At 39.5% G+C, this 23,711-nt stretch overlaps 1 protein-coding gene across 1 annotated transcript in view; it reads left to right on the forward strand.

Annotated features, from left to right (window-relative positions):
* abca3b (ATP-binding cassette, sub-family A (ABC1), member 3b) overlaps positions 1 to 23,711 on the forward strand; it is a 36,243-nt gene that overhangs the window by 10,962 nt on the left and 1,570 nt on the right. The window contains exons 8-37 of the mRNA XM_083931538.1: positions 91 to 211; positions 2,138 to 2,311; positions 2,424 to 2,605; positions 4,406 to 4,552; positions 4,772 to 4,901; positions 4,996 to 5,150; positions 5,526 to 5,681; positions 5,780 to 5,990; positions 6,454 to 6,604; positions 7,071 to 7,169; positions 8,505 to 8,703; positions 8,796 to 9,102; positions 9,194 to 9,467; positions 9,944 to 10,148; positions 10,296 to 10,515; positions 10,607 to 10,768; positions 11,291 to 11,463; positions 12,437 to 12,571; positions 12,687 to 12,881; positions 12,995 to 13,182; positions 13,307 to 13,477; positions 14,402 to 14,598; positions 14,946 to 15,019; positions 15,777 to 15,904; positions 21,222 to 21,333; positions 21,422 to 21,584; positions 21,828 to 21,977; positions 22,867 to 23,027; positions 23,250 to 23,429; positions 23,518 to 23,659. Of these exons, the coding sequence (XP_083787664.1) occupies positions 91 to 211; positions 2,138 to 2,311; positions 2,424 to 2,605; positions 4,406 to 4,552; positions 4,772 to 4,901; positions 4,996 to 5,150; positions 5,526 to 5,681; positions 5,780 to 5,990; positions 6,454 to 6,604; positions 7,071 to 7,169; positions 8,505 to 8,703; positions 8,796 to 9,102; positions 9,194 to 9,467; positions 9,944 to 10,148; positions 10,296 to 10,515; positions 10,607 to 10,768; positions 11,291 to 11,463; positions 12,437 to 12,571; positions 12,687 to 12,881; positions 12,995 to 13,182; positions 13,307 to 13,477; positions 14,402 to 14,598; positions 14,946 to 15,019; positions 15,777 to 15,904; positions 21,222 to 21,333; positions 21,422 to 21,584; positions 21,828 to 21,977; positions 22,867 to 23,027; positions 23,250 to 23,429; positions 23,518 to 23,659 (5,062 nt within the window). The remainder of the gene's footprint in view (positions 1 to 90; positions 212 to 2,137; positions 2,312 to 2,423; positions 2,606 to 4,405; positions 4,553 to 4,771; positions 4,902 to 4,995; positions 5,151 to 5,525; positions 5,682 to 5,779; positions 5,991 to 6,453; positions 6,605 to 7,070; positions 7,170 to 8,504; positions 8,704 to 8,795; positions 9,103 to 9,193; positions 9,468 to 9,943; positions 10,149 to 10,295; positions 10,516 to 10,606; positions 10,769 to 11,290; positions 11,464 to 12,436; positions 12,572 to 12,686; positions 12,882 to 12,994; positions 13,183 to 13,306; positions 13,478 to 14,401; positions 14,599 to 14,945; positions 15,020 to 15,776; positions 15,905 to 21,221; positions 21,334 to 21,421; positions 21,585 to 21,827; positions 21,978 to 22,866; positions 23,028 to 23,249; positions 23,430 to 23,517; positions 23,660 to 23,711) is intronic.

Genomic DNA, 23,711 nt, shown 5'->3' on the forward strand with positions numbered 1-23,711 from the left:
TTGTTTATTTTTTCATTTAGAGGCTCTAAATGTGCCTCAGAAAGTCATAACTGAGCACTGGAACTATATGTTATCGAACTGTTGTTTTAGGTGAGCCCTAACGGAGCAGTGCTGTCCTACAGTGACCCAACTCTGGTCTTTGTCTTCTTGCTCGTCTTCACTGTGGCCACCATCAACTACAGCTTCATGATCAGTGCCTTCTTCTCTCGAGGTGTGTGTTTTTGTGTCTGTCCACTCTTTGCTGAATGATAATCACTGCCAGTTTCTTTCTTTGTGTACTGTATGTGACTAATCTTGCAGAAATATACAGTATGTGTAACATTGTGTAGTCTCAAAGATGTAGGTCAAAGTGTTTGCTATTTGCTTTACTCCTTGGCTCGTTCAAAGCATCAATGCAGCCATAAAAAGGCACACTAGCTATAAAACATGTTTAAACTACACAAAGATCAGCACAGACAAGAGTTATGTAAAACGTTATATGATGTTACAGTCTGTATCGATCAGCTGTGAGAGGGTAAACATGTATGTCATGTGATTACTGCTATAGTAAATGCTGCTGGTGTTGAATGGTGCATTTTCCTGGTGAAGAGAAATGTTTTCACTTCTTGCTATCTACAGCCACTTGAAAATAAAGAACTGTCTGGCCTGAACAACATAGATGATAAATGAAGCAATTTCAGCCCTATCTTTTCATGTACCCCTTCTCTTTCCCTCTTTGGGCTTTCAGTCATTCAGAGCAGCAGCTGAATAAAAGCGTTTCCCTCCAACTTTCTGCAACAAAGCAGCTCAGGTTGCAAGTGCTCATCACAGCCTCAGTTTTCTGCAGCCTTTTGCAAAGTAGTTGAACATAAGCACTTAAGCCATTCAGTTTCTTTTTAACTGCGGTCATAGGAAACATTCACTTGATTATAAGCCTTAAAAGCCTGTTTGTCATTGGCACAGTGGTTAGAGCAGTCGCCCCATGTTAAGAGGCTAAAGGTCCTCTCTCTGAAACCATTTCCTGTGTCCTATCTAATAAAAGGCTTGAAAACTGCCAAAAAAAGAATCTTTGAAAAGCCTGTTTGTCCTCCCTTAGGGTGGCCTGTCTATGGTTCTTGAATAATTGTCCAAACGGTGGACAGCCTGACCTAAAGGTCCCATATTGTAAAAAGTGAGATATCCATGTATTTTATTTCTAAAGTACTATTTTCTGTATATATTTCTTTATGCATTTCATTTTTTACATTTCCTTTATTACGCTAATGAGAGGGCAGTTGTCTAGCGTTCTTCTGATTGGAGGATTCATTCAAAAATGAGTAAATAAATGTTAAAATAAATGTGTAGTAAATATGTAAAAGGGAACGTTAAATAGGAAATTAAATACATAGGGTAATTAATACAAAGTTAATTAAATAAATAAGCTAATTAAAACTGAAATATTTATTTATCTAATATCTTATCAATAAATGCCTACATTCATGTTTTAATGAATCAATATTATTTTTGGTACGATTAATGGCATATTATTTTTTAAAGTTATTTATTTATCTATTTTTGATGTTTACAAGTTCAGTGAGTTCAGTGCCCTCATTTTCCCTCAAGACAGATTTTTCTTTTCTCTTTGCTTTTGTGTTAACAGCTGTCTGGATACTTCTCCCTACCCACTGATGTACTTTTTATGAGTAGATAATGGCATTCAATCAATGTGTGTTCCGCTAAAAATGCCACATTGTTTGCAACAAGTGCTCTTTTGAGAAGTGCTTTAATGCTGCTCAGAAATGCAAGCAATAACAGCAACAGTCTTCCATTCACCTAATCCACAGTGCTCAACTAGTTTCACCCATTCCTCTTTTGTCCTCAGTAACGATTTATCGGACACCACTCACAGACTTGCTCTGTTAATCAGAGAAATGGGTTTTGCAGCAAACGTACATTTCTTCACATGTAGTTTACTTGTTGCTTAGGTCTACAAATGCAGGTGTGGGTTTTCGAGCTTGTGTGGCGGCATAGCAATGCTTTTATTCTGTAACTGTGAAAACCAAAAGAGTGACCAGAGCTGTGATTTCACTGTTTCATTCACTTATTTAAGGCCACACGAGTTGTACAATTGTTCAACACCCGCTCCACCTCTCTTTCTTTCTTTTCTGTCCGACTTTAGCCAATGTGGCGGCAGCAGCGGGCGGCTTCATCTATTTCCTGAGCTACCTGCCTTATTTGTTCTTATGGCCACGATACGACTTGCTGAGCCATGCCCAGAAGGTATCAGCCTGCCTCATCTCTAATGTGGCCATGGCCATGGGAGCTCAGCTCATAGGAATGTTTGAAGGCAAAGGTGAGATTTGAGGTTGAAAGGTCAAATAGAATTTAAGAGCTTTGGGTCAATTTCTCTGTCCCTTTCTGTTAAAACAGCATTTTAAAAATTTTCATCCCTCTTTGCTCTGTAGGAACTGGTATCCAGTGGTCAAACTTGTTTGACTCTGTGACGGTAGATGATGACTTCTCCCTGGCCCAGGTGTTGGGCCTGCTGCTGTTTGACTCTATGCTCTATGGGCTGGTGGCCTGGTACATGGAGGCAGTTTTTCCTGGAGAGTACGGAGTGCCTCTACCATCTTACTTCTTTGTACTGGTATGTTTTAAAGCTAAGCAGTTCACACACACACACACAGACACACACACACACACACACACACACACACACACAGACACACAGACACACAGACACACACACACACACACACACACACACACACACACACACACACACACACACACACACACACACACGTTATAATTTGGAGTAACATACTTTAAAAGTGCAACAGTTTTTTTTTTAGTGACGCTTGTAACGTTAAAAACCATATACTCACATTTTCTTAAATATCATTATCAGAGTTTTGTATAGAAATCTAATGAAATGTTATTCGCATTATTTGCCTTTGATTTCTGAAGTGTTCTTAATTACATTTATATTTCTTAAAGAAACTAAAATTAAAAAATCAACCATCTTTGATTAGGTCTACTCCCTCTCCTTTGTTAAAATATCCAGAATATATTAGTATATGTTAAACTACTGGATAACAGGTGTTTCCTACTTCACTGTTAAGTCTACTCTTAGTGTATGTGCTCTGGAGGCTTGAAGTTTACACATCACACTTTGGCAAGTTGAATCAGGATTTGCTTCCTAAATGACTGTGATGTCACATATCCTGCTTGAAGGCCCATGCCTGAAAATGGGGATTTAATTGAGCAGCCAGAAACTTTCCACTTTAAGCAGATGAATGTGAAAACATCTTTTTAGTGTTAAACATCATCATATTCAGTGAAATTCAAAGATTCTTACTGTAGGAAGAAAAAGAAAACTTTACAGACAGACTTTTTAGTCAATCAATAAGGCTACAGTAGCTTTATTTCAGAATAGGCAGACAAATTAACACATACTCGCTCATTCATCTAAATAAGGGAGATGATACTTAATCCTACCAGTGCTGTAAAAAAGAACATGAGCAGTGACGTGTTGCTACTAGGAATTGAATCCGGGCCTGGCGTGGCTTTTACATTGTGGTTTACACATTATCATGTGAACAAATGCTGCAAGTGGGTGGTGTTAAGAACTTACATCCCAATCAGGTAGTTGCACAATCAAGTTTGAGGAGAAAAAATTGCCTTGGATTAAGGAAATTGCTGCACTCAGTGAAAGTGGCTCTGCTAGAGTGACAGTGTGGGGGATTGGAAACTTGAGGGTCACAACATATCGGTCAGAGGAAGTCTTTGGGTTCAGCTGGCTAGAATAACAGGAAGCGTCTGAGTCTGTCCACCCAACACACAACACAAGCTTTATGTTTATATCAACTATGGACAATCACGAAATGGCGTGCCCTTACACGCACACACACAAAAAATAAACTCATGCTAGCCCATTTCCCAAGGAGTCAGGAATCCAACAGACTGCCAGCAGGGTGTGGATTAGATGATGACGCACTTTATGTCCATTGTGTGTGAGGGAGTGAGATGTAGAAAAATGGAGGTTTGACTCTGGTCCTTAGGAAGTGCACCAGAGGGAGGTCTGGTAAGGAGGAAACAATCCCCTCTAACATAGTGTGCATGAACAATGTTAATGTCGGCCAACTCTCTCTTTCTTGTGTTTTTATGAATGATCTAGTTCCTCTGCTTCCCTTGTTGCATCCTGTAATTACTTGGAAAAAACACATGGGAAAATACTTACATGCATACAGTGTGAGCAATATATTATGCTTTATTATGCATTTCTTTCTGCAATAACATGTCTTGTGAAAATATGTTGGAAATGAATCGTGAAATGGTAAAGTACAATTTTATACAGCCTTTTGACTATGGCCTGTTTCACTCCACTTCCTACCTCTATCTATCCTTCATTTCTCAATCCACAAATCTGCCTCATCTTCATCAGCCTTCATACTGGTGCAGCAGCCCCCGCATGGCTTTAGTGAATGAGAAAGAGGAAGAGGAGGATGCAGAAAAGGCTCTAAAAGGGGAGTTCATAGAAGAGGAGCCAGCTGGAATTGTCTCCGGGATCAAGATTAAACACCTTGCTAAGGTGAGCAGCAACACAGACACCAAGAGGGCCATCATGTCCTCTTACTGTAAAAGGGTGCAGATGGTGCAAGTTCCCAAAACAGCAAGTGTCTAATTTAGACACTCATTAAAGATTCTACTGCAGGTGTGAAATGGGGAATAAGCAACAAGGTTACTCTGCACCCATAACTATTTTGCTCAGGTAATGCATGTAAATGTTTTGGGTATATGCACTCGACAGGAATTCAAAGTGGGCAACAAGACACGGCAGGCTGTGCGGGATCTTACGATGAACATGTTTGAGGGACAGATCACGGTGCTGCTAGGACACAATGGCGCTGGGAAGACCACAACACTGTCCATGCTGACAGGTGACCAGCTGAAACGCACACCCGAATGCACACACAAAAATATAAATGCCCCCTTAATAATCTGAACTGATTGCCTTTGTGTCTGTGCTTGCAGGGCTCTTTCCTCCCACCAGTGGAAGGGCCTATATTAACGGCTATGACATCTGTCAGGACATGTCTCTGATCCGTCGCAGTCTAGGACTCTGTCCCCAGCATGACGTACTGTTTGATAATCTTACTGTCAGAGAGCACCTGCTCTTCTACGCACAGGTACTCGCACAATCATGCACTTGTACACAAACGCATTCCCACCAAGAAAACCACACACACACACACACACACACACACACACACACACACACACACACACACACACACACACACACACACACACACACACACACACACACACACACATACACACACACACATACACACATACACACACACACACACACACTCAGACAAGCAAACACACACACACACACACACTTTATAAGTTACACTACAATCTAATGTAATCCAGTACAACATCTCTGCCATAAATTCTACCTTTTACAATGGCATGTTTTCATTCAAACTTTCTGAGAGGTTTTAATTCAACTATATGTTTAATACTGGTGTGTTTATCTGGCTGATATACAGCTGAAGGGCTTCTCCAAAGACAAGATTCCAGATGAGGTAGACCGGATCATCCGTATCCTGAACCTTGAGGACAAGCGTCATGCTCGCTCCAAAACCCTCTCTGGTGGCATGAAGAGGAAACTCTCTATTGGCATTGCCCTTATTGGAGACTCCAAGGTGAAGAATTTCTTCAGCATTATTCACTATCATTTCTTTTGTCCCATCGTTCCTCCATATTATTCACATCTCATCTCTTTATCTCTATCCATCTCCAGGTGGTGATGTTAGATGAGCCCACGTCAGGTATGGACCCATCAGCTCGACGTGCCACCTGGGACCTTCTGCAAGGGGAGAAGCGCGGCCGCACCATCTTGCTCACCACGCACTTTATGGATGAGGCCGACTTACTTGGTGACCGCATCGCCATCATGGCAGGAGGAGAGCTGCAGTGCAGCGGGTCGCCACTCTTCCTTAAAAACAAATATGGTAATTGAAGAGTGGAGTGGAAATGGCACCAGTAACCTGTCACTCTCTGTCACAGTTATGTAATACTGTTGTTAAAAGACAGTCATCCATTCCTTTGGGGTTCGTACAGGTGCTTGAAATCCTTGAATGTCCTTGAATTTTAATGTTGTGTTTTCAAGGTTTGAAAAGTGCTTGAAGTTTGATAAAGTACCTGAAATTGTTTCCGCATTTTTTTTCCACAACAAATAACTGTAGAATAGGAATTCAATTGAATTTCTTATCCTTCTGCTATTACAAAACACAATTTTAGTTGTTTATAGTGTAATACCATCTCCTATAACGTGATAAGAAACGTGAAATAATATTTTCAATATCTTTGTATTTGTAGAAATATGTAATTTTTGAATTGAAAATCCAGTCATTCAACGACATCATTTTTATAATCAAAGTTAATTATACAGGCCTCCTTTCCTCTGCTCATCAGGTGCTGGCTACCACATGGTGATAGTAAAGGATGCTCTTTGTAACGTGTCCGAGATCACCCGCCTTGTCCACATGTATGTTCCTAATGCCACACTGGAGAGCAGTGCAGGGGCCGAGCTCTCTTACATCTTGCCAAAAGAAAGCACCAGCAGGTGAGTGAGTCATGTCTTTGTTCCTATGTGGAATACACACAATAACACAGTGGAAAGTGTGAATGGACCAGAAATCACACCTGCTAAATATAGGTAATAAATGATAACTCCTGTGAAAGGGGCCAACCTACGCTAGCATGAGGTATACACTAAAATGGTCCCTATCTTAGTCTACCAATAGCTTTTAATCTTTTTCTCTCTTCAGTTTTTTCCTTTGTATAATCACCTCTCCTGTTACCTTGATTAATGTTATATCCTTAAAATTTATATTTTTTTCTCCACAAACTTTACTTCGACTCCACAGTGACACTTGGTGTACTACTGTCCTATGATTAGATTTAAGGCAGAACTAAAGGTTAAATATCTTCTCACAGTCATTCAGAGTGCATATTGTAATATTTAGTGATGTCCCACTTTGAGGTAGTGTGTAATGTGTTTCCCTGATGCACTTTGTGTTTGCTCTCAGATTTGAGCTGCTGTTTGCGGAGCTCGAGATGAACAGAGAGGAGCTGGGCATCGCCAGCTATGGAGCTTCAGTAACCACTATGGAAGAGGTTTTCCTCAGGTGGGAGAAATATGACATGGGCAAATGTGAATGTGTCTTTCTAATTTTCCATATCAAGAGGATATGACTCAAGAAATAACTCTCCTACTGCAAGGCACATGCAATAATTTAAACCAATGTACTGATAGGAATCAATGTACGAGAGAGAAAGCAAAAGAAAGTTGATTCCATGTACTGCTTACGGGTCCCATATTGTTAAAAGGGAGATTTCCATGTCTTTGATTATGAAGAAGGTCGAGGTGCTATATGAGTACAGGGAAAGTGTCAAAATGCCCAATCCACAGAGAAATGCACCAAAAACTGCCTTTCAATGAGCCATCAGGACTTCTGTACGGTTGTGATGTCACAGATAGACCTTTTTTCAAAGATGTAAACATAAACATTCTAAATGTGTCCAAGTTTGTAAGTTAACAAGGACCAAGGCTGTTGCCTAGCAACCTAGCTCCAGTGAAAAGGTCTATACTATTTGTAAGAACAAAGTGCCGGTACAGTGCCATTACAGTCATTCCCTGGCTGCATTGATGGTGCAGAGACGTAGAGAGTGCAGATACTGAAGACCCTGAAATGCCGACTGTACTTTTTTGGGAAGGTGGCTTAAAGAGACAGGCGCTAAAATATGTTGGAATTATTGGAACTTGAACATTAAGCCACACCAACGTGTTAAAAGAAACATTTTTCCCTTTACCACATGTCTGATATGTTCGCCTTCTGTCCTTTGCTCACACATTGACACACAGTCTCAGCTCCCTGCTTCGTACCACGCAATTATTTCTGCTTTCGGCAACAAGAAGGACAGTGCAAACCGCTAACACTTTATGCTACTTCGACTATCATGACTATATGTCATTGTAATTGCCGCTGCCAAGGATGTTTGACTAACAGGCCTCATTATTTACAAGTCATACTGAGAATCCATCAGTGTGCTCTGGCCATAAACAAGATACATCAAACATTAAACATGACACCAAGAAAAGCTGCTGTTTGAACATATGGTGATTTAGCTCCCTTCTGGCGTTCAGTATCTTGCAGCCAAGTAAAATGCCTTGTTAGTTAGATAGTAACACTGCTTACACTGCTACCATCAGATCGTTTAAAAAAAAAATTATTATTTTAATCATTAATCCCAAATAATACAGTATAATGTTTTTTCCCAATCTAAAGCATGTTGTCGACCCACAAAAGGCATTTTGGAGACATTTTGCCTCCTGGAATTCATCATGTCATGTTACAAAACAATCCTATTGTCTGCTTATTTCATATTTAAGGCACATCTTGTTCCTTTTTTCCAGTTTTCAGTAAGTTGGTGGATAACCACAGATTGATTTGTGTGTTTAGGGTGGGAAAGTTGGTGGATTCTAGTTTGGACATACAGGCAATCCAGCTTCCAGCCCTGCAGTACCAACACGAGAGACGCTCCCATGACTGGACCACAGATGACGCCAGCAGCATCAGCGGCATGACCGACGTTACTGACTTCACAGACAGTGGCACGCTCATCTCAGAGGACTGCTCCAACATAAAGCTGAACACCGGAGTGAGATAAGAGGAAGCAAACTGTTGCCTGTCATGCTTTCTGTACATCAGTCTTTTTGCTCACATTTTACTCCACCTTTCCTCTCCCATCAGGCCAGACTACACTTGCAACAGTTCTACGCCATGTTCCTGAAGAGGGCACTGTACAGCTGGAGAAACTGGAAGGTGATGGTGGCTCAGTTCCTGGTCCCTTTGGTTTTTACTGTTTTGGCCTTAGTCGTGGCACGCACCATTCCCAATCACCAGGAGGCTCCTCAGCTGAGGCTGGCACTCAGTCGCTATGGTTCAACCAGGGTCCCTGTGGCTCTGCAGACTGGGGTGGGTCCCTTGGCCTCTGCCCTGGCAAAAACGTTCAGCTCACAGCTCTCTTCCCAGCTGGGGCAGCTCATCAACGTCACGGGTAAGCGTCATAAGACAGACAGGCTCTTGGCTTGACTGCCTAGCTGAGTATCTACTGATCATATGCCCCTTTTTGTTCTGCTCACCATCAGACTTCACTGATTACATCCTGACCCAGGCAGAGGAAGAAGGTGGCCTCTTTAATGAGCGCTGTGTGGTGGGTGCTGCTTTTCGTGGAAGCAGCAGCAAATATGCAGAAGCAACAGCCTACTTCAACAATGAGGGCTACCATACACCTGCTACAGCCCTAATGATGGCGGACAATGCTCTGTTCAAACTTCTAGCAGGGCCGAATGCTTCCATCCAGACGGGCAATTACCCAATGCCACGCAACATGTCTGAGATTGCACAGAGCCAGCTCGCAGAGTAAGTGGAGGGAAGGGAAAGGGAGAATATTTTTCAGTGTTCAAGTTAGGTTAGATGTCCTACATAAATATAAGTAAAATCTGTTGCATTTGACTGTTGTAATTTATCACCTGAACTCACATGCAAGTCTCTCAGAGGTTAAAGTGTAAGGAAAATTGATATAGATATAAACCGTAGATCTTTTTGTTCAAAGAAAAGGGTCATTTTATTAACTAATGTCTGCATTAGTATTAAAAAAAGTGTGAAGAAGAACTACTCGGGAATCTTGAAAGCAAGCTGGGCCAACAGTGAGGATTTCAACGGGGAGATCAAGAGAGCAGTTGTGTGTTTTATGCCTCAGTCATTTTACATCTTTATTTCTTGCTATTTCTTTACCTTCCCTTTGCACCATTTGTCTTCAATACCTTCCTGTGATCAACCCCTTTTCACCTCTTCCTCTTATTTCTCACTTGTCATTCTTTTTCATCCATCTGCAGGGGAAAGACAGGCTTCATCATTGCCATCAACCTGATGTACGGTATGGCATCCCTGTCCAGCACATTTGCCCTGCTGCTGGTAACCGAGTCCTCTATCAAGTCCAAGCATGTGCAGCAGGTCAGCGGTGTCTATCTGTCAAACTTCTGGTTTTCTGCGCTGCTGTGGGACCTGGTCAACTTCCTGCTGCCCTGTCTCCTTATGCTGGTCAGTATGACATCTGATTACTTGTTAGGATAGTTCGAGACTGACTGAAGTTGGTGTAAACAGAGTTGTCTATTCAGAGTACAGTTGACATTAAATTGATGTATGCATTGTACGGCCTCATGTTTTTAACTCATTTTATGCTCTTAGGTAGTGTTTCAGGCATTCGGAGTCAAGGCTTTTGTAGACAACAACCACTTGGTAGATGTGTTGTTGTTACTTCTGCTGTACGGCTGGGCTGTTGTGCCTCTCATGTACCTGCTCAGCTTCTTCTTCTCCACTGCCGCTACTGCCTACACACGCCTTACCATCTTCAACATGATCTCTGGCACGGCCACCTTTCTGACTGTCAACATCATGACCATCCCTGGTGAGAGGAGTGTATAGTGTATAAAAAGAAAGAAAAGCAAAACATTTCCTCATAATTCCTATCAATGAACTTTTATGACTTCCTAATACAGATTTGAACCTGAAGGACATGGCGCACTTACTGGATAAGATATTCCTGATCTTCCCAAACTACTGCCTGGGCATGTCCTTCAGCCAGTTCTACCAGAACTACGAATTCATCTCGTTTTGCACCTCTGTTATACCTATCAGCCAGCAAGTGTGCGACTACTTAAGTAAGTACTGCCGAACTGCCGCCTCCGAGATTTGGAAAAGGTGACACCATTTATGCTTTTAGTTTTAAAACAAAGAAGATGCTGTCCACTACCTGAATTTAATATGTGATATAGAAGATATAATTATATGGATGAGTAATGACGTGGGTGGCACTTTTACACACATTGTTGGAGTTACAGTGGTGGTTTATTTTTAGAGTGATAATTATTATACGAATAATTATGTATCCTATGAATACAGATGGCTGCTTTCACACAAGAATACCAAGTTGATAAATTAAGCAGAATTAAATACTTTTTTTTCACTTGGATTTTATGACTCCTCGCATTCAAAAGTTGTTTTTTTTCTAGTCAATTTAACTAGAGACTGTTAAATCTGTAAGTTGTATTTTCCCCAGCTTTTTGTATTATCAGTAAAAAAAATTAAGTAATAAGTAATGTAAGTAATGAGATTTCTTGTGTATTTCTGTATATTTTTGCCCTTAGTTTACTTTACATAACGCAGTGGCTTTCTGTTTCTAGACATCACGTACCAGGTAAACTACTTCTCGATGTCGGAGCCCGGTGTGGGACGCTTCCTTGTGGCCTTCTCATTGCAGGGTGTAGTCTTCATTATTATGCTGTTTGTCATCGAGCTGCAGTGCGTCCGCACTCTCCGGCGACTGCTCACCTCCCTGTGCAGAAGACGTAAACAGGTAAACAGTAGAAGTGAATAAGGCAGTTATTTTTTTTCTGTTTTGTTTTGTTTGAGAGTTTCATCGGAAATATGCCAGTATTATCAAAGTGTGGTTAAATATATTCAAGCTGAAGCCGGATGAAAGAGAAATCTCTAAAGACAACGAGGGTGGTGGCTTTAGATCCACTAAGTGGACGGTTATCTGACCATGCAGATTTTTATCAATGTACAGAGAGTAGAAAGAGTAGCATCAGCACTTCATGAAAAGGAAACTTTAACTCTGAAGTAATTTTTAACTGAAATCACTGTTAGAAACACAGCTTCTAGTTAGGTTCATAATAAATTGAATGGCAGTTGGCAACCTTTGTCACTGATACAATAGGCACTTTGCAATCAACTGGCTCTGGCATTCAAAGAAGGATAGGACACATCATCTGTCCTCTTAAGTGCAGACACCCCTGCAAACTAATTTATTATATCAAGGGGAACAGTCTTGAAACTAATCAATACATTTTTCCCAAAATGGATACATTTCATATATAACTCCTTATATAACGAAACCGCTGCTGCATTTCATTAAGCATAAAAGTCAACAAGATATAACTTCACACTTCTGTAAAATCTCCAACCACCTCGGGATTCATGAGCACATAGACTTAACTCTAGGGATTCTTTGACATAATAATACAAATAATAGGCAAGCCAATCTATAATACAATTATTTGTAGCCCTAAATGCCTTTATGGAGAGTTAGGGGTTTACAGTTCCCACAGGCTCCATCTTCTTTCCATCTGTCTACAGTTTGAGATCCACTGACATAGTAAACTACTACATATTATTGTGTGTAGTCTCTTGTTTTGTATTAAAAGAAACTCTGGTCATCAGGTGCTACTGCTGCCAGATGATATTTTTAGACCTTTTTACTGTGACGTTTGGACACACGGCCTTATTTTTGTGGTTTATATTTACGATCATATGTATGTGTGCATTAGTTACCTCTAATAGAGGATGCAGCATTGCAACCAGAGGACAGGGATGTAGCCGAAGAGAGGAAGAGGGTCCTGGAGTGCCAGCCGGTTGTAGAATCTATGGTTGGCAGCCCCCTTATACTGCAGGAGCTCAGCAAGGTACGTAGCACAGGAGTCTTTTCCTTTGCCTCTGTGTTTAAATACATGTGAGGTGTGTGTGTCCCTGTGAGATATGACAAGGTGGAACAGACCCACTGTTATCTCTCATCCTCAGGTGTACAGTAGTGGGCAGAATCTTCTGGCTGTGGACAGGCTGTCTCTAGCTGTAGGGAAAGGGGAGTGTTTCGGCCTCCTGGGCTTCAATGGAGCAGGCAAGACCACAACCTTTAAGATGCTGACAGGTGATGAGAGCGTTACCTCTGGGGATGCCTACATTGATGGATACAGCATCCTGAGGGACGTTAAGAAGGTAAGAGTAGACAGAGAAGGAAGGCAAGGACATTTCTATTGAGTCAAATATAAATCGATGCCACATTTTAAAGTGCAAAGATTTGAAATAGAACATTTATCTCTCCATTGCAGGTGCAGCAGCGCATTGGTTACTGCCCGCAGTTTGATGCTGTGTTGGACCACATGACAGGAAGAGAAACTCTGAGTATGTATGCCAGGCTCAGAGGAATACCAGAAAAGTATGTGTCTGGCTGTGTGGAGAATGTCCTGAGATCGCTGCTACTGGAGCCTCATGCTGATAAACTGGTGCGCAGCTACAGGTAGGGTAGACTGTTCTGAGCCTTTTCTCTTTTCTGTTTTTTTCAGTTCACACACTAGCCTGAATAATGCTCCATTTTGTTGAGCAAGTGTGTGTAGATAATATGTCACTATTAACATATGCAGTGGCGGTAACAAGCGGAAGCTGAGTGCAGGCATGGCTCTGATTGGTGGTCCTCCGGTCATCTTCCTGGATGAGCCTTCGACAGGGATGGACCCCGTGGCCAGGAGGTTGCTGTGGGACGCTGTTACACGCACACGGGAGTCTGGAAAGGCCATAATCATCACTTCTCATAGGTGAGCTTTAGTTTGTATTGGGTATCAGCTTGAGCACAGTTACTCAAGCTGTATTTGTACTGCATTTGTGTACAATCTTAAGGTAGTGGTCCTTGACTATATTGAACATACACTATCTGCTGTTTTATACTTCTACTTCACTACATTTCAGAAGGAGGAAGCATTGTAACAATACGCATTACAGTATTAGTACCTCAACATAGTTCCTAAGTACAGTACTTGAGTAAATCTACTTATTTACATTCTTTCACTGAAAATATTATACTTACTTACTTTACTACATTTAGCTATAGTTACTGGTCAGTGTAAAAATGTATATTTTACATACGAAATGTATTCTGAGTTTAACAAAATAGTATCCAGTATAAAGCACTTAAAATTAGCACTTAGATCTACATCGGCAAAATGCTATTTACACATTAATGAATCATTAATAGAAATGCAGTAATATATGATAATATGATACTGTTACTAAGTAGATCTTTTTGCGCAAGTACTTTTGGTTTTGATACTTTAAAGGTCTCATATTGTAGAAAGTGATAATTCAATATTTTTTTTTTATAGACCCTGTCAAGTTGCCCAGTCCACAGAGAACACAGTCCATATTCAGAAGCTTTGCTTGTAGACAAGCCATCAGGACTATACTATAATGTGAATACAAAGTGCTGCTACAGTGCCGTTACAGTCATTTCCTGGCTGTAATGCCAGTGCAGATGCATTAGACCCTGGATAAGGTTACCAATAAGAACAAACTGGGCTTTATTGTGGAGGGGGACTTAAAGAGACAGGTGCTACGCCACCAATAAGTTTGTAATATTTTAGATGTAACACTTTTACTTGTAACTGAGAGTTTAAGGTGTGGTACTATCAAAGAAATTGTATGATGTGCCTTTTCTGTGTCTCCCTGATACATTTCCTAACCAGTATGGAGGAGTGTGAGGCCCTGTGTACCAGGCTGGCAGTGATGGTCAATGGTCAGTTCAAGTGCCTCGGGAGTCCCCAACACCTGAAGAGCAAGTTTGGCAGTGGATACACCCTGCTGGCCAAAGTGCACATAGAGGCTGAGTTGGAGGACAGTGACCTGCTGCTTTTTAAAGACTTTATCGAAAGTACATTCCCAGGTCAGAGGCATACACGTAACATTTACAGTGACAACTATGAAAGGTTACTGGAACGAGAAAAAAGATTGAATTTACTAAAAGAAAAGAAAAAATGTTTTTATTACTACGGTAACAAAAAACAACCTAGACCATAACTGTAATTATGTTTTAACAATAGAACAAAATGTATTCTCGTAGCTGCATTTACATTTATCATTCCACATTTGAATGGGTAGATAACCTCTTCAAAAATATATCTATTTTTATTCTTTCTTTTTGTGCTCTACCTTAAACAACTGAGTGAGTTTGGCTGTTAAAATAATCTCGAACAAAACAAATCTAACCCTTTTAATTTTCTCCCATCACAGGAAGTCAACTAAAGGATGAGCACCAGGGAATGGTGCACTATCATTTGACTGACAAAACACTGACCTGGGCACAGGTAACTGATTTATACTGCATAGTTGTACTCCCATGTGCTGTGTATGGGTGTCCTCTAGTGGACAGAGTGGTACTCAGTCATGCTTAAATACCCAGGGTGCAATTTTATAGCTTCAGCAAAATGTTCAGCCACAGACGTTTAACATGTGGATGGTAAAGATAGCAAAATGTTCACAGTAATGAGCATGGTACTCTTAACAACCTAGCTTTGGAAAAAAAGAAATGTGACTATAAAACACATCTTAATAGCTGTGTGTGCACAGGGAGAGAAGTAAAGTGTATCTGATTGTATTTGTGGTGTTCAAAAGTTGCAGAGTGACTACATTTACATGGACACTAATTATTCAGAATATCACAATAATCCAAAATATGATACAGGTCAAGTAAGCAGCAAATTCGTTTAAATATTTATTACTTAGACCACCTTATTCCGAATGTAGCATTTCCTGTTTAAGGCATGTGCGATATGCAGATATTATTTGGGTTTTAGGAGCATTGTTTGGACATGTGTACAGTCCATTTGGAATATGCAGTTTGCCACAGAGCCTCTTGCCTGCCTACGGTACAGTCTGTTCACTGTAAACAAACCGACTAAACTGTTTGCAAGGCTTAAAACCAGAATATTTCGGGCATGTATATGTTGCATATATGTACCTATAATTTATGTTTTTGGTGTGAAGTCTTGGATAACACCAAAGATGCATTCATATCACACTTTTCTGTGTTTTCTCTCCTCTCTTTTCTCCAATCCTACTAAGGTGTTTGGCACTTTGGAGTCAGCCAAAGAGAAATACCAGATTGAGGACTACTGCGTGAGCCAGATATCACTGGAGCAGGTGTTCCTAAGTTTTGCCCAATTCCAACACTGCATAGAGAACAGGAGGAAGTAAGTGCAGCGAGGAAATCCGTCCATCCATCGTCCATTTACTACAGGTGTGTGTGAGTGTGTGTCTAGGACTTGTGTACACAGACTTGCCCCGGTCACACAGCAGGTGTGTACACAGGCTGGAGCAGGTTTATCTCCAGCTCCATTTTTACCTTGACCACCAATGCACACACACTGGGCATCAACTTCAGCATTTATACTACTGTATCACGTTGGTGTATCTTTGTTGGGTCTTTCACACCGTTGCTGTTATTGTTGTTGTGTGACGAGGAAGTAGAGAATTGGGATTATGACGTGTGTTTGTGTGTGTATGTGTGGGGTGGGGGGGATTATACCAACTAATGAACTCTGCACCTTTTTAGTGAGGTCAAAGACAATGACTTCACTGATTGGATACTACCACTGTTCATAATTGTGCGTGACAGGGTTTATTTGTGTTATGCGTGTACAGCTTCTCTTTTCTGTTATTTATGATTTTATTTTTATTGATTATGTTTCCGAGAATTTGTGCTATTTTTTCTTTCTGTGATGATCACAAGAGAATGAACAACTCTTATTTGATACGTGTATGAAATCGTTGCACACCTTTGCGCCTTATCCTACTAATGAGGGTTGTTTTTCTTTATATTGCCCTATACAAAATGCCTGGTTATCCTTAAGAGCCTCTAAATATTGTTGCTGGATGTATATAATGTGATGTGTTCATGGTACTAAAAACGTCTTACTCATTCAGGCCAGAGCAGAACATTTACTCATTTAAAAACTGTTTTGGGAACATAACTGAATGCATGTATATAATACGATTTACAGAGTGCATGATACTGAAAGATTACTAGAAGACTGTCCTAATTGAGGATTTAACCTCAGAGTACATTTCGTCCGGTCTGAGTGCTTTTTAATACGCCTCCATTGTCCGGGTGTTGTGAACCAATGTTTCATTTTTTCCTGCCAAATGAGTCACAGCAACAGTGTAATACCATGTGGATATCCAGCCATTACAGTTTACATGGAAGCTATTTAGGAAGAATAATTCTAAGGCAGGAGATTCTTTGGGAGGTCTTGACTTCAAAATTCAGTCAGACTGCATGCAATTAATTCAGGCTGAAAAACGACAAGACTGTAATGTTGTTGTACATTGTTTTTTTGCAGCTATGCATTTAACATGGTACATTTGTGTGTGTGTGTGTGTGTGTGTGTGTGTGTGTGTGTGTGTGTGTGTGTGTGTGTGTGTGTGTGTGTGTGTGTGTGTGTGTGTGTGTGTGTGTGTGTGTGTGTGTGTGTGTGTGTGTGTGTGTGTGTGTGTGTGTGTGTGTGTGTGTGTGTGTGTGTGTGTGTGTGTGTGTGTGTGTGTGTGTGTGTGTGTGTGTGTGTGTGTGTGTGTGTGTGTGTACAGAGAGTATGGCAATACATGATTCCTGATTTCATCCAAACTAAACATAACAGTGCTATCAAAGTCCTTAAATATTGAAACCAAGAGATTGTTTTTGCACAGTGGACAAACTTTACTGCTGTGTCATCTTTAATGTAGGGCTGCTCGTTCAGGGAACACCAGGAAATGCAATAAAAAGGCACAACAATGGTTTAGATAGTAAAAACTTAACTAAACGCAATGTATGAATAGATGCCTTGTTCTGAGGAAGAATGATCAGCGAAATGTTTGTTCCTCTTTAATTTGGATGTGCTACTATGGACCTCATTTCAGTACGTGCTGTCTCAAAGCCTTGTTTGTAAAATTATTTATGTATTCTACTGGAATATTTCGAATAAGATTTGAATAAAACAAAAATCCCACTCATATTGATGATAAATAGATTCTCAGTTCCCTGCTTTCTATCCATGTCAAAGATCAATGTAATAATCTGAGATGAATCTGCGATCACATTAACTTGAGTTCACAAATGACATTCCTTCTCTTGTAAAATCATTCACAGAAGTCAGATGAATGTATTTACTGTCTTACGTAGAAGCAAAAAGCACTAACGGTAATCAACTTTATTAACAGCTTGATATGATTCACAGCATGTGTGCGTGTGTGTGCGTGTGTGCGTGTGTGCGTGTGTGCGTGTGCGTGTGCGTGTGCGTGTGTGTGTGTGTGTGTGTGTGTGTGTGTGTGTGTGTGTGTGTGTGTGTGTGTGTGTGTGTGTGTGTGTGTGTGTGTGTGTGTGTGTGTGTGTGTGTGTGTGTGTGTGTGTGTGTGTGTGTGTGTGTGTGTGTGTGTGTGTGTGTGTGTGTGTGTGTGTGTGTGTGTGTGTGTGTGTGTGTGTGCAAAAGTAGAGACTGACATTCCAGAAAGACACAGATATGTGGCGTATTGGTCTTTAAAGGATTTAACCTCCTAATTGTGACTTTTGTTACATTTATCTGATTATTTGCACATTTTGTTTATCATTTCATGTATGACTTGAATCGATTGCAATGTTAGATTCGTAGTTTGAGGAGAAATGGAAAGGTTTGCGCTACTGATATTGAAGGACTGAGCTGAAATACAGTGTGTTATATATATACAGATATATAAAAAAGGGAATTTAAATCATTGTAATTGTGTACTGTACAATACCATGAAACTGACCTTGTCAACTGTATATGTATCACTCTTCTTTTTAAATTAAATAATGCTCTATGCAAATACAAGTGCCTGGTCTAATTTTGTCAAACAAGTGACACTTGGCACACCTTTCTTGGATCTATTTGCATTGCTGATACTATAAGGGCTAAGTAGAAAAACATTCTTTCCCACCATCAGGTTTGGTCTGAAAAATGTACAAAAAAAAAAGTTCACAATGCATTCATGTTGTTCTTAGCTGTCCCAATTTCCAATTTTTCGAGATTCGGTACTAAGCAACAGTTGTCTGATGTCACACACAGAATTGGATTGTGCCAATTGAAGGATTGCCAAAAAATATTGTCCCCCGGTCACCTTTACCCTACAAATCTGAAACGTAAACGTTCTGTTGTTCTATGAACCAGAGGCCCGCTCTAGACGAGTTTACCAAATAAACCAGAGCTTGTTTTGATTTGTCTTACTCTGAGTTTTAGTTTATTCGGCTCCATAAAGCAAATTATAGGGGTTGACCTCGCTTTCTGCCATGTTGTCATACTATTTGACTTTATTTTCTTATTTTTTATTTTATTTTAAATAAAAACAGACAAACAACATAAACATCACAACTCAAGGCAAACCAAAGAAACAAACACGCTTCTTGGACAAGAGAGGAGGAGAAAAAAATAATGCATAATTAGGACAATAAAAAATTAAATAAAGTGTCAATTGTTGTTTTATATATTAACTTAAAATGTTTATCCATGGTAAAAGGCAGTCAAAAGTATCCTCCCATTTTTTAAAGGTACCATATGGAATAATTTGAGACAGATTTTAAACTTAAATAAAAGTTTGCAATCATTTTATTTAACTTAATGCCTTTTAACCACCTTGTGTTTCTTGTAATGGGCTGGCACACTAACAACTTAGACCTTCCACAGTTAATACTGTTTTTGCAGTATGGCTGAGATCAGTTCATTATATGAGTGAGGGGAACAAATTGCACCATACATTTAAATAAAATAGTTATAATTCATAAGTGTCCCTTCTTCACACATGTCATTTTTTTTCGAATATCGGGTGGCTGCTTTCTAATCATTTACTTAAAAACCAGTCCTGATTTAAATACATTTTTTGAACAAAGGATGCTTTCAAAGAGAAACATAAAGAATCCAGGTTTACAAGCTTTAAACCACCTTATTCATGGTTGTTATAAAGAACTCCTCTTTTATTTTTTTCTGGTTTATTGTTCCAAATAAACTTATTTTTTACATTTTCTTTTCATATGTCTTAAATAATGAGTTTACAAGAGTTGGAAGGGACATAAAAAGATAAATAAATTGTGGTATTAACAATCAAGGAATAAATTAGTGAAATTTTCCAATATAATGTTAATGTTTTCCCTCCATGTTTGTTAAGTCTTATACATCAACTTATTATTGTAATTTACTGTACAGAGGTCTTCTAAGTTGTTTTTAATCACAATACCTAAAGCATCGACTGGCCCATCAGTCCAGATAATAGGTAACTTACATGGTATTTTGTAATTTGTCCCCTTTAGACCCCAAATCCGAATAATTTTACATTCGTCTTGATTTGGCTACAAACCAGAATAATGTGAAAAATGTTCTAGAAGTTCAAGAAGAGTTTCAAAACAGGAAGGTTTTGGATTTAGTAGGAAACTAGTGTCATCCGCATACATTGATATTTTTGTTTGTATGGTCCCAATTTCAAGGCCCTCTATATCTACATTAGATCTTACTATTATGGCCAGTATTTCCATAGCTATTATGAATAAATATGGAGACAATGGACATCCTTGTTTAATTCCTGTTGATAAGGGCACATATTTAGAAATATAACCATTATTCACAATTCTACAACTGGTTTCATTATATAATACTTTAACCCAATTAATTAAGGATTCACCAAAATTAAAAAAAAAAACCCCATGCTTTGAAAAATAAAATCTATCGGGACAGTATCAAAGGCTTTTTCCAAATCAGCAATGAAAATCAGCCCATTTTCATTATTCAACTCATAATTTTCAATAATCTCCAGCAGCTGTCTGTTATTACCAATATAACAACCTTGCATAAATCCTGACTGATCTTGGTGAATAATAATTGTTAGTACATTGTTAGTAGTATGATAACATTGTATTGTGATTGGTCCCAATTCTCAAGGTTCACGGGATCCTTAAACTGTCCACTGGGTTCCTGTTTGAGTAACAGAGAGATCAGACCTCAGAGAATCTGATAGATACCCAACATTATATGAAAAATTAAAACAAACTTAAGTAAACTCAATGGGTATTCCATCCATCCCAGGTTATTTGACTTTATTTACCACATATTCAGTATAGACATACTGTATGTATTATACAATGATAATAAAGAAAAAGGAAAAGGTTACATATGTGTTAAATGTGACCCCCGCCCTCTCTCTTTATGGGATAGGCCACTCGCTTGTAAGTGATAGGCTACTCTTGCCAGACAAGTTCTTCTGCTTTCTTTCCTTTAAGAGGGCTTGTTTACCAGCAAGTCAACAGAAAGTAGGCGGGTAGATAATTACTTACCCTCTAGTGCAGCTGCAGTGATAGTCTAGGGGATGTTTGTTAGAGCATAAACCTCAGTGTTAATTGTAAGGTCTAGTCAGAGGAGTGCCATCAACAGCAGAAGAAATGTCTCTTTTGGTGGATTTTGTGTCCCTTCTCTCTACTCCCACCACCTTTTTGGGGGTTGTTGTTCTCCTGCTCGTCGTCTATCTTGTTTCCAGTTCTTTCAACTCACAGGAACAGGGGAAGGTGCCCCCAGGACCGAGACCTATTCCCCTGCTTGGCAACCTGTTGCAGCTTGATCTTAAGAGACCCTACAAAACCCTCTGCGAGGTGAGTTAACCACTCTTATTCCAAACCAAATACATTTTGTAATATTTAGAACAATTTATTTGAAAGAACACTTGGCCATCTCTTATAGCTTTCAAAGAAACATGGATCTGTGTTTACGGTGTACCTTGGAACCAATAAAGTGGTGGTCCTGGCTGGTTACAAGGCAGTCAAAGAGGCTCTGGTCAGCTATGCAGAGGAGTTTGGAGACAGAGATATCTCCCCTATTTTCAATGATACGAATAAAGGTCACGGTAAGACCTGCCTAAGTGTGAAATACATAGTTTACATAGGCCCTACGTGCACAACACAAATAATATAACTGACCATCAAACGTTAAAGCTTACAAATTACATTGTATTTGGCTATTTGATGATACACATTTTAAATGCTCAAATTCTACTTTGTTTTATTCAGGAAAATAACCGAGTATTGTATGCTATCTAATATAACCATGGCTAGTAGAGAGTCAATTAATTTACATGTCATGTTAATAGGAATTCTGTTTGCAAATGGAGAATCATGGAAAGAGTTGAGACGTTTTGCTCTCACCACCCTGAGAGACTTTGGGATGGGCAAAAGAATCGCTGAACATAAAATATTGGAGGAATGCCACTATCTGATCCAGATGTTTGAAAAGCATGAAGGTATGTAAGAACTATCCTAAATAGGCTTCCTGATAAATAATGTCAGGGAAGTCCCTGTCGCAATGCGCTGAAAACAAACCCAGCAGTGGCAGCAAAGTGACAGCTCACTGTGATATTTAATGTTTTCTGTGGCAAGGCGTGTGTTTATTAGGACATCATCTTATTTTTTATATAAAAAATACAGACCCAGGGGAGATGGGTAATATTTTGAGATAAAAGTCCCAAAGCGAAAACAGAAGTAGATATATGAGAAAAAAAGTCGGAAAAATAGTACTTTATTTTTACACTCCCTGTTGGACTACATCGCTTCAGGATCACCACAGATGCCTTGTAGGCTACAATGCCTGAGCTCAAGAAACTCAAACCTAAGAAAAGCTCATAAAAAAACTGTGTTTGAAGTTTAGAAAGAATGAAGAATTCTACAATGATGTCATTGATGTCATGCATAATAAGTAACCTTTCTCATAAATCTTATTCTTTTTTCCCCCATAGATTTTCCACTTTTAATCTCATAAAACTGCTACTTTTTCTCATAAAGTAGCAGTTTTGTGAGATTAGTTTCTCAAAATAATACCCCCTCCCCCGGGTCGTATTTTTTTTCTTCATATGTGGCCACAATACACCATTTTTTTAATATATGGAGGACTGAACATGCCAAAATAAATAATACATTTATTTTAAAAAATGGTTGAGGGTATTCACAGCTCAAGGTTAAACCATCCACAAATCAGTTTGGTCTCACTTTGCATCAATGCATTGATTATTATGCTCATAAAATTCAAATCATCACTCATATTTTACAGTTTTTGTAGCTGTGTTTAGCTTTGTTTGAAAAGTACAGGACTTTTCATTTCTAATCATTTCATTATTTCTCACTGCCATTTAACAGGGAAACCATTTGACACAGCGCGTCCAGTGAATTACGCAACGTCCAATATCATTTCCTCTATCGTGTTTGGAAGCAGGTTTGAATACAATGACCCTCGATTCCAAAACTTAGTGAAAAGAGCCAACGAGACCATCCGCATTACTGGCTCTGTACAAATCCAGGTGGGCTTATATTTGCTTTTAAAGATTTGAGATTTGAGATTACACACAAGAAAAAAGTAATTTACAAATTGGATCTATGTGTGCACGATTTACACAAAATGAACTGTTATTGAATATTTGTGTTGAATGGTAAACATAATCAGCAGTATACTAGTATACTTCAGTGTATAAATAAATATATTGCGTTCAATAATCTTTGTTGTTCACTGTTCTGTTTCACAGCTTTACAACATGTTTCCCAGGCTGGTCAGTTGGATAAAAAACCGACAGCTGATATTAAAAAATGTTGAGATGACCATCAGAGATGTCAAAGATTTAATCAAACACCTGACAGAGACACTGAACCCTCTAAACTGCAGGGGGCTTGTGGACTGTTTTCTGATTCGGAAGCAGAAAGAAGAGGTAAGACAACCTCTTTTGTGTATTTTAATCTCACAAAAAAAACAACAGTCTATTTTACTGAATAAAATATTGGTGTTTCTTCTCTCAGGACGTTTGTGTTACGGACTCTCACTACAATGAGAAGAACTTGATATTTACAGTGACCAACCTGTTTGCCGCTGGTACGGATACTACAGCAGCTACACTGAGATGGGGTGTGCTGCTTATGGCTAAATATCCGCATATACAAGGTAAAGAGAGAGAGAGATGAGGAGTGTGAATCTTTCCTGTCTGGAAAATGTG

Source organism: Echiichthys vipera (genome assembly GCF_963691815.1).
Source record: "Echiichthys vipera genome assembly, chromosome: 17".
Classification (NCBI taxonomy): domain Eukaryota; kingdom Metazoa; phylum Chordata; class Actinopteri; order Perciformes; family Trachinidae; genus Echiichthys; species Echiichthys vipera.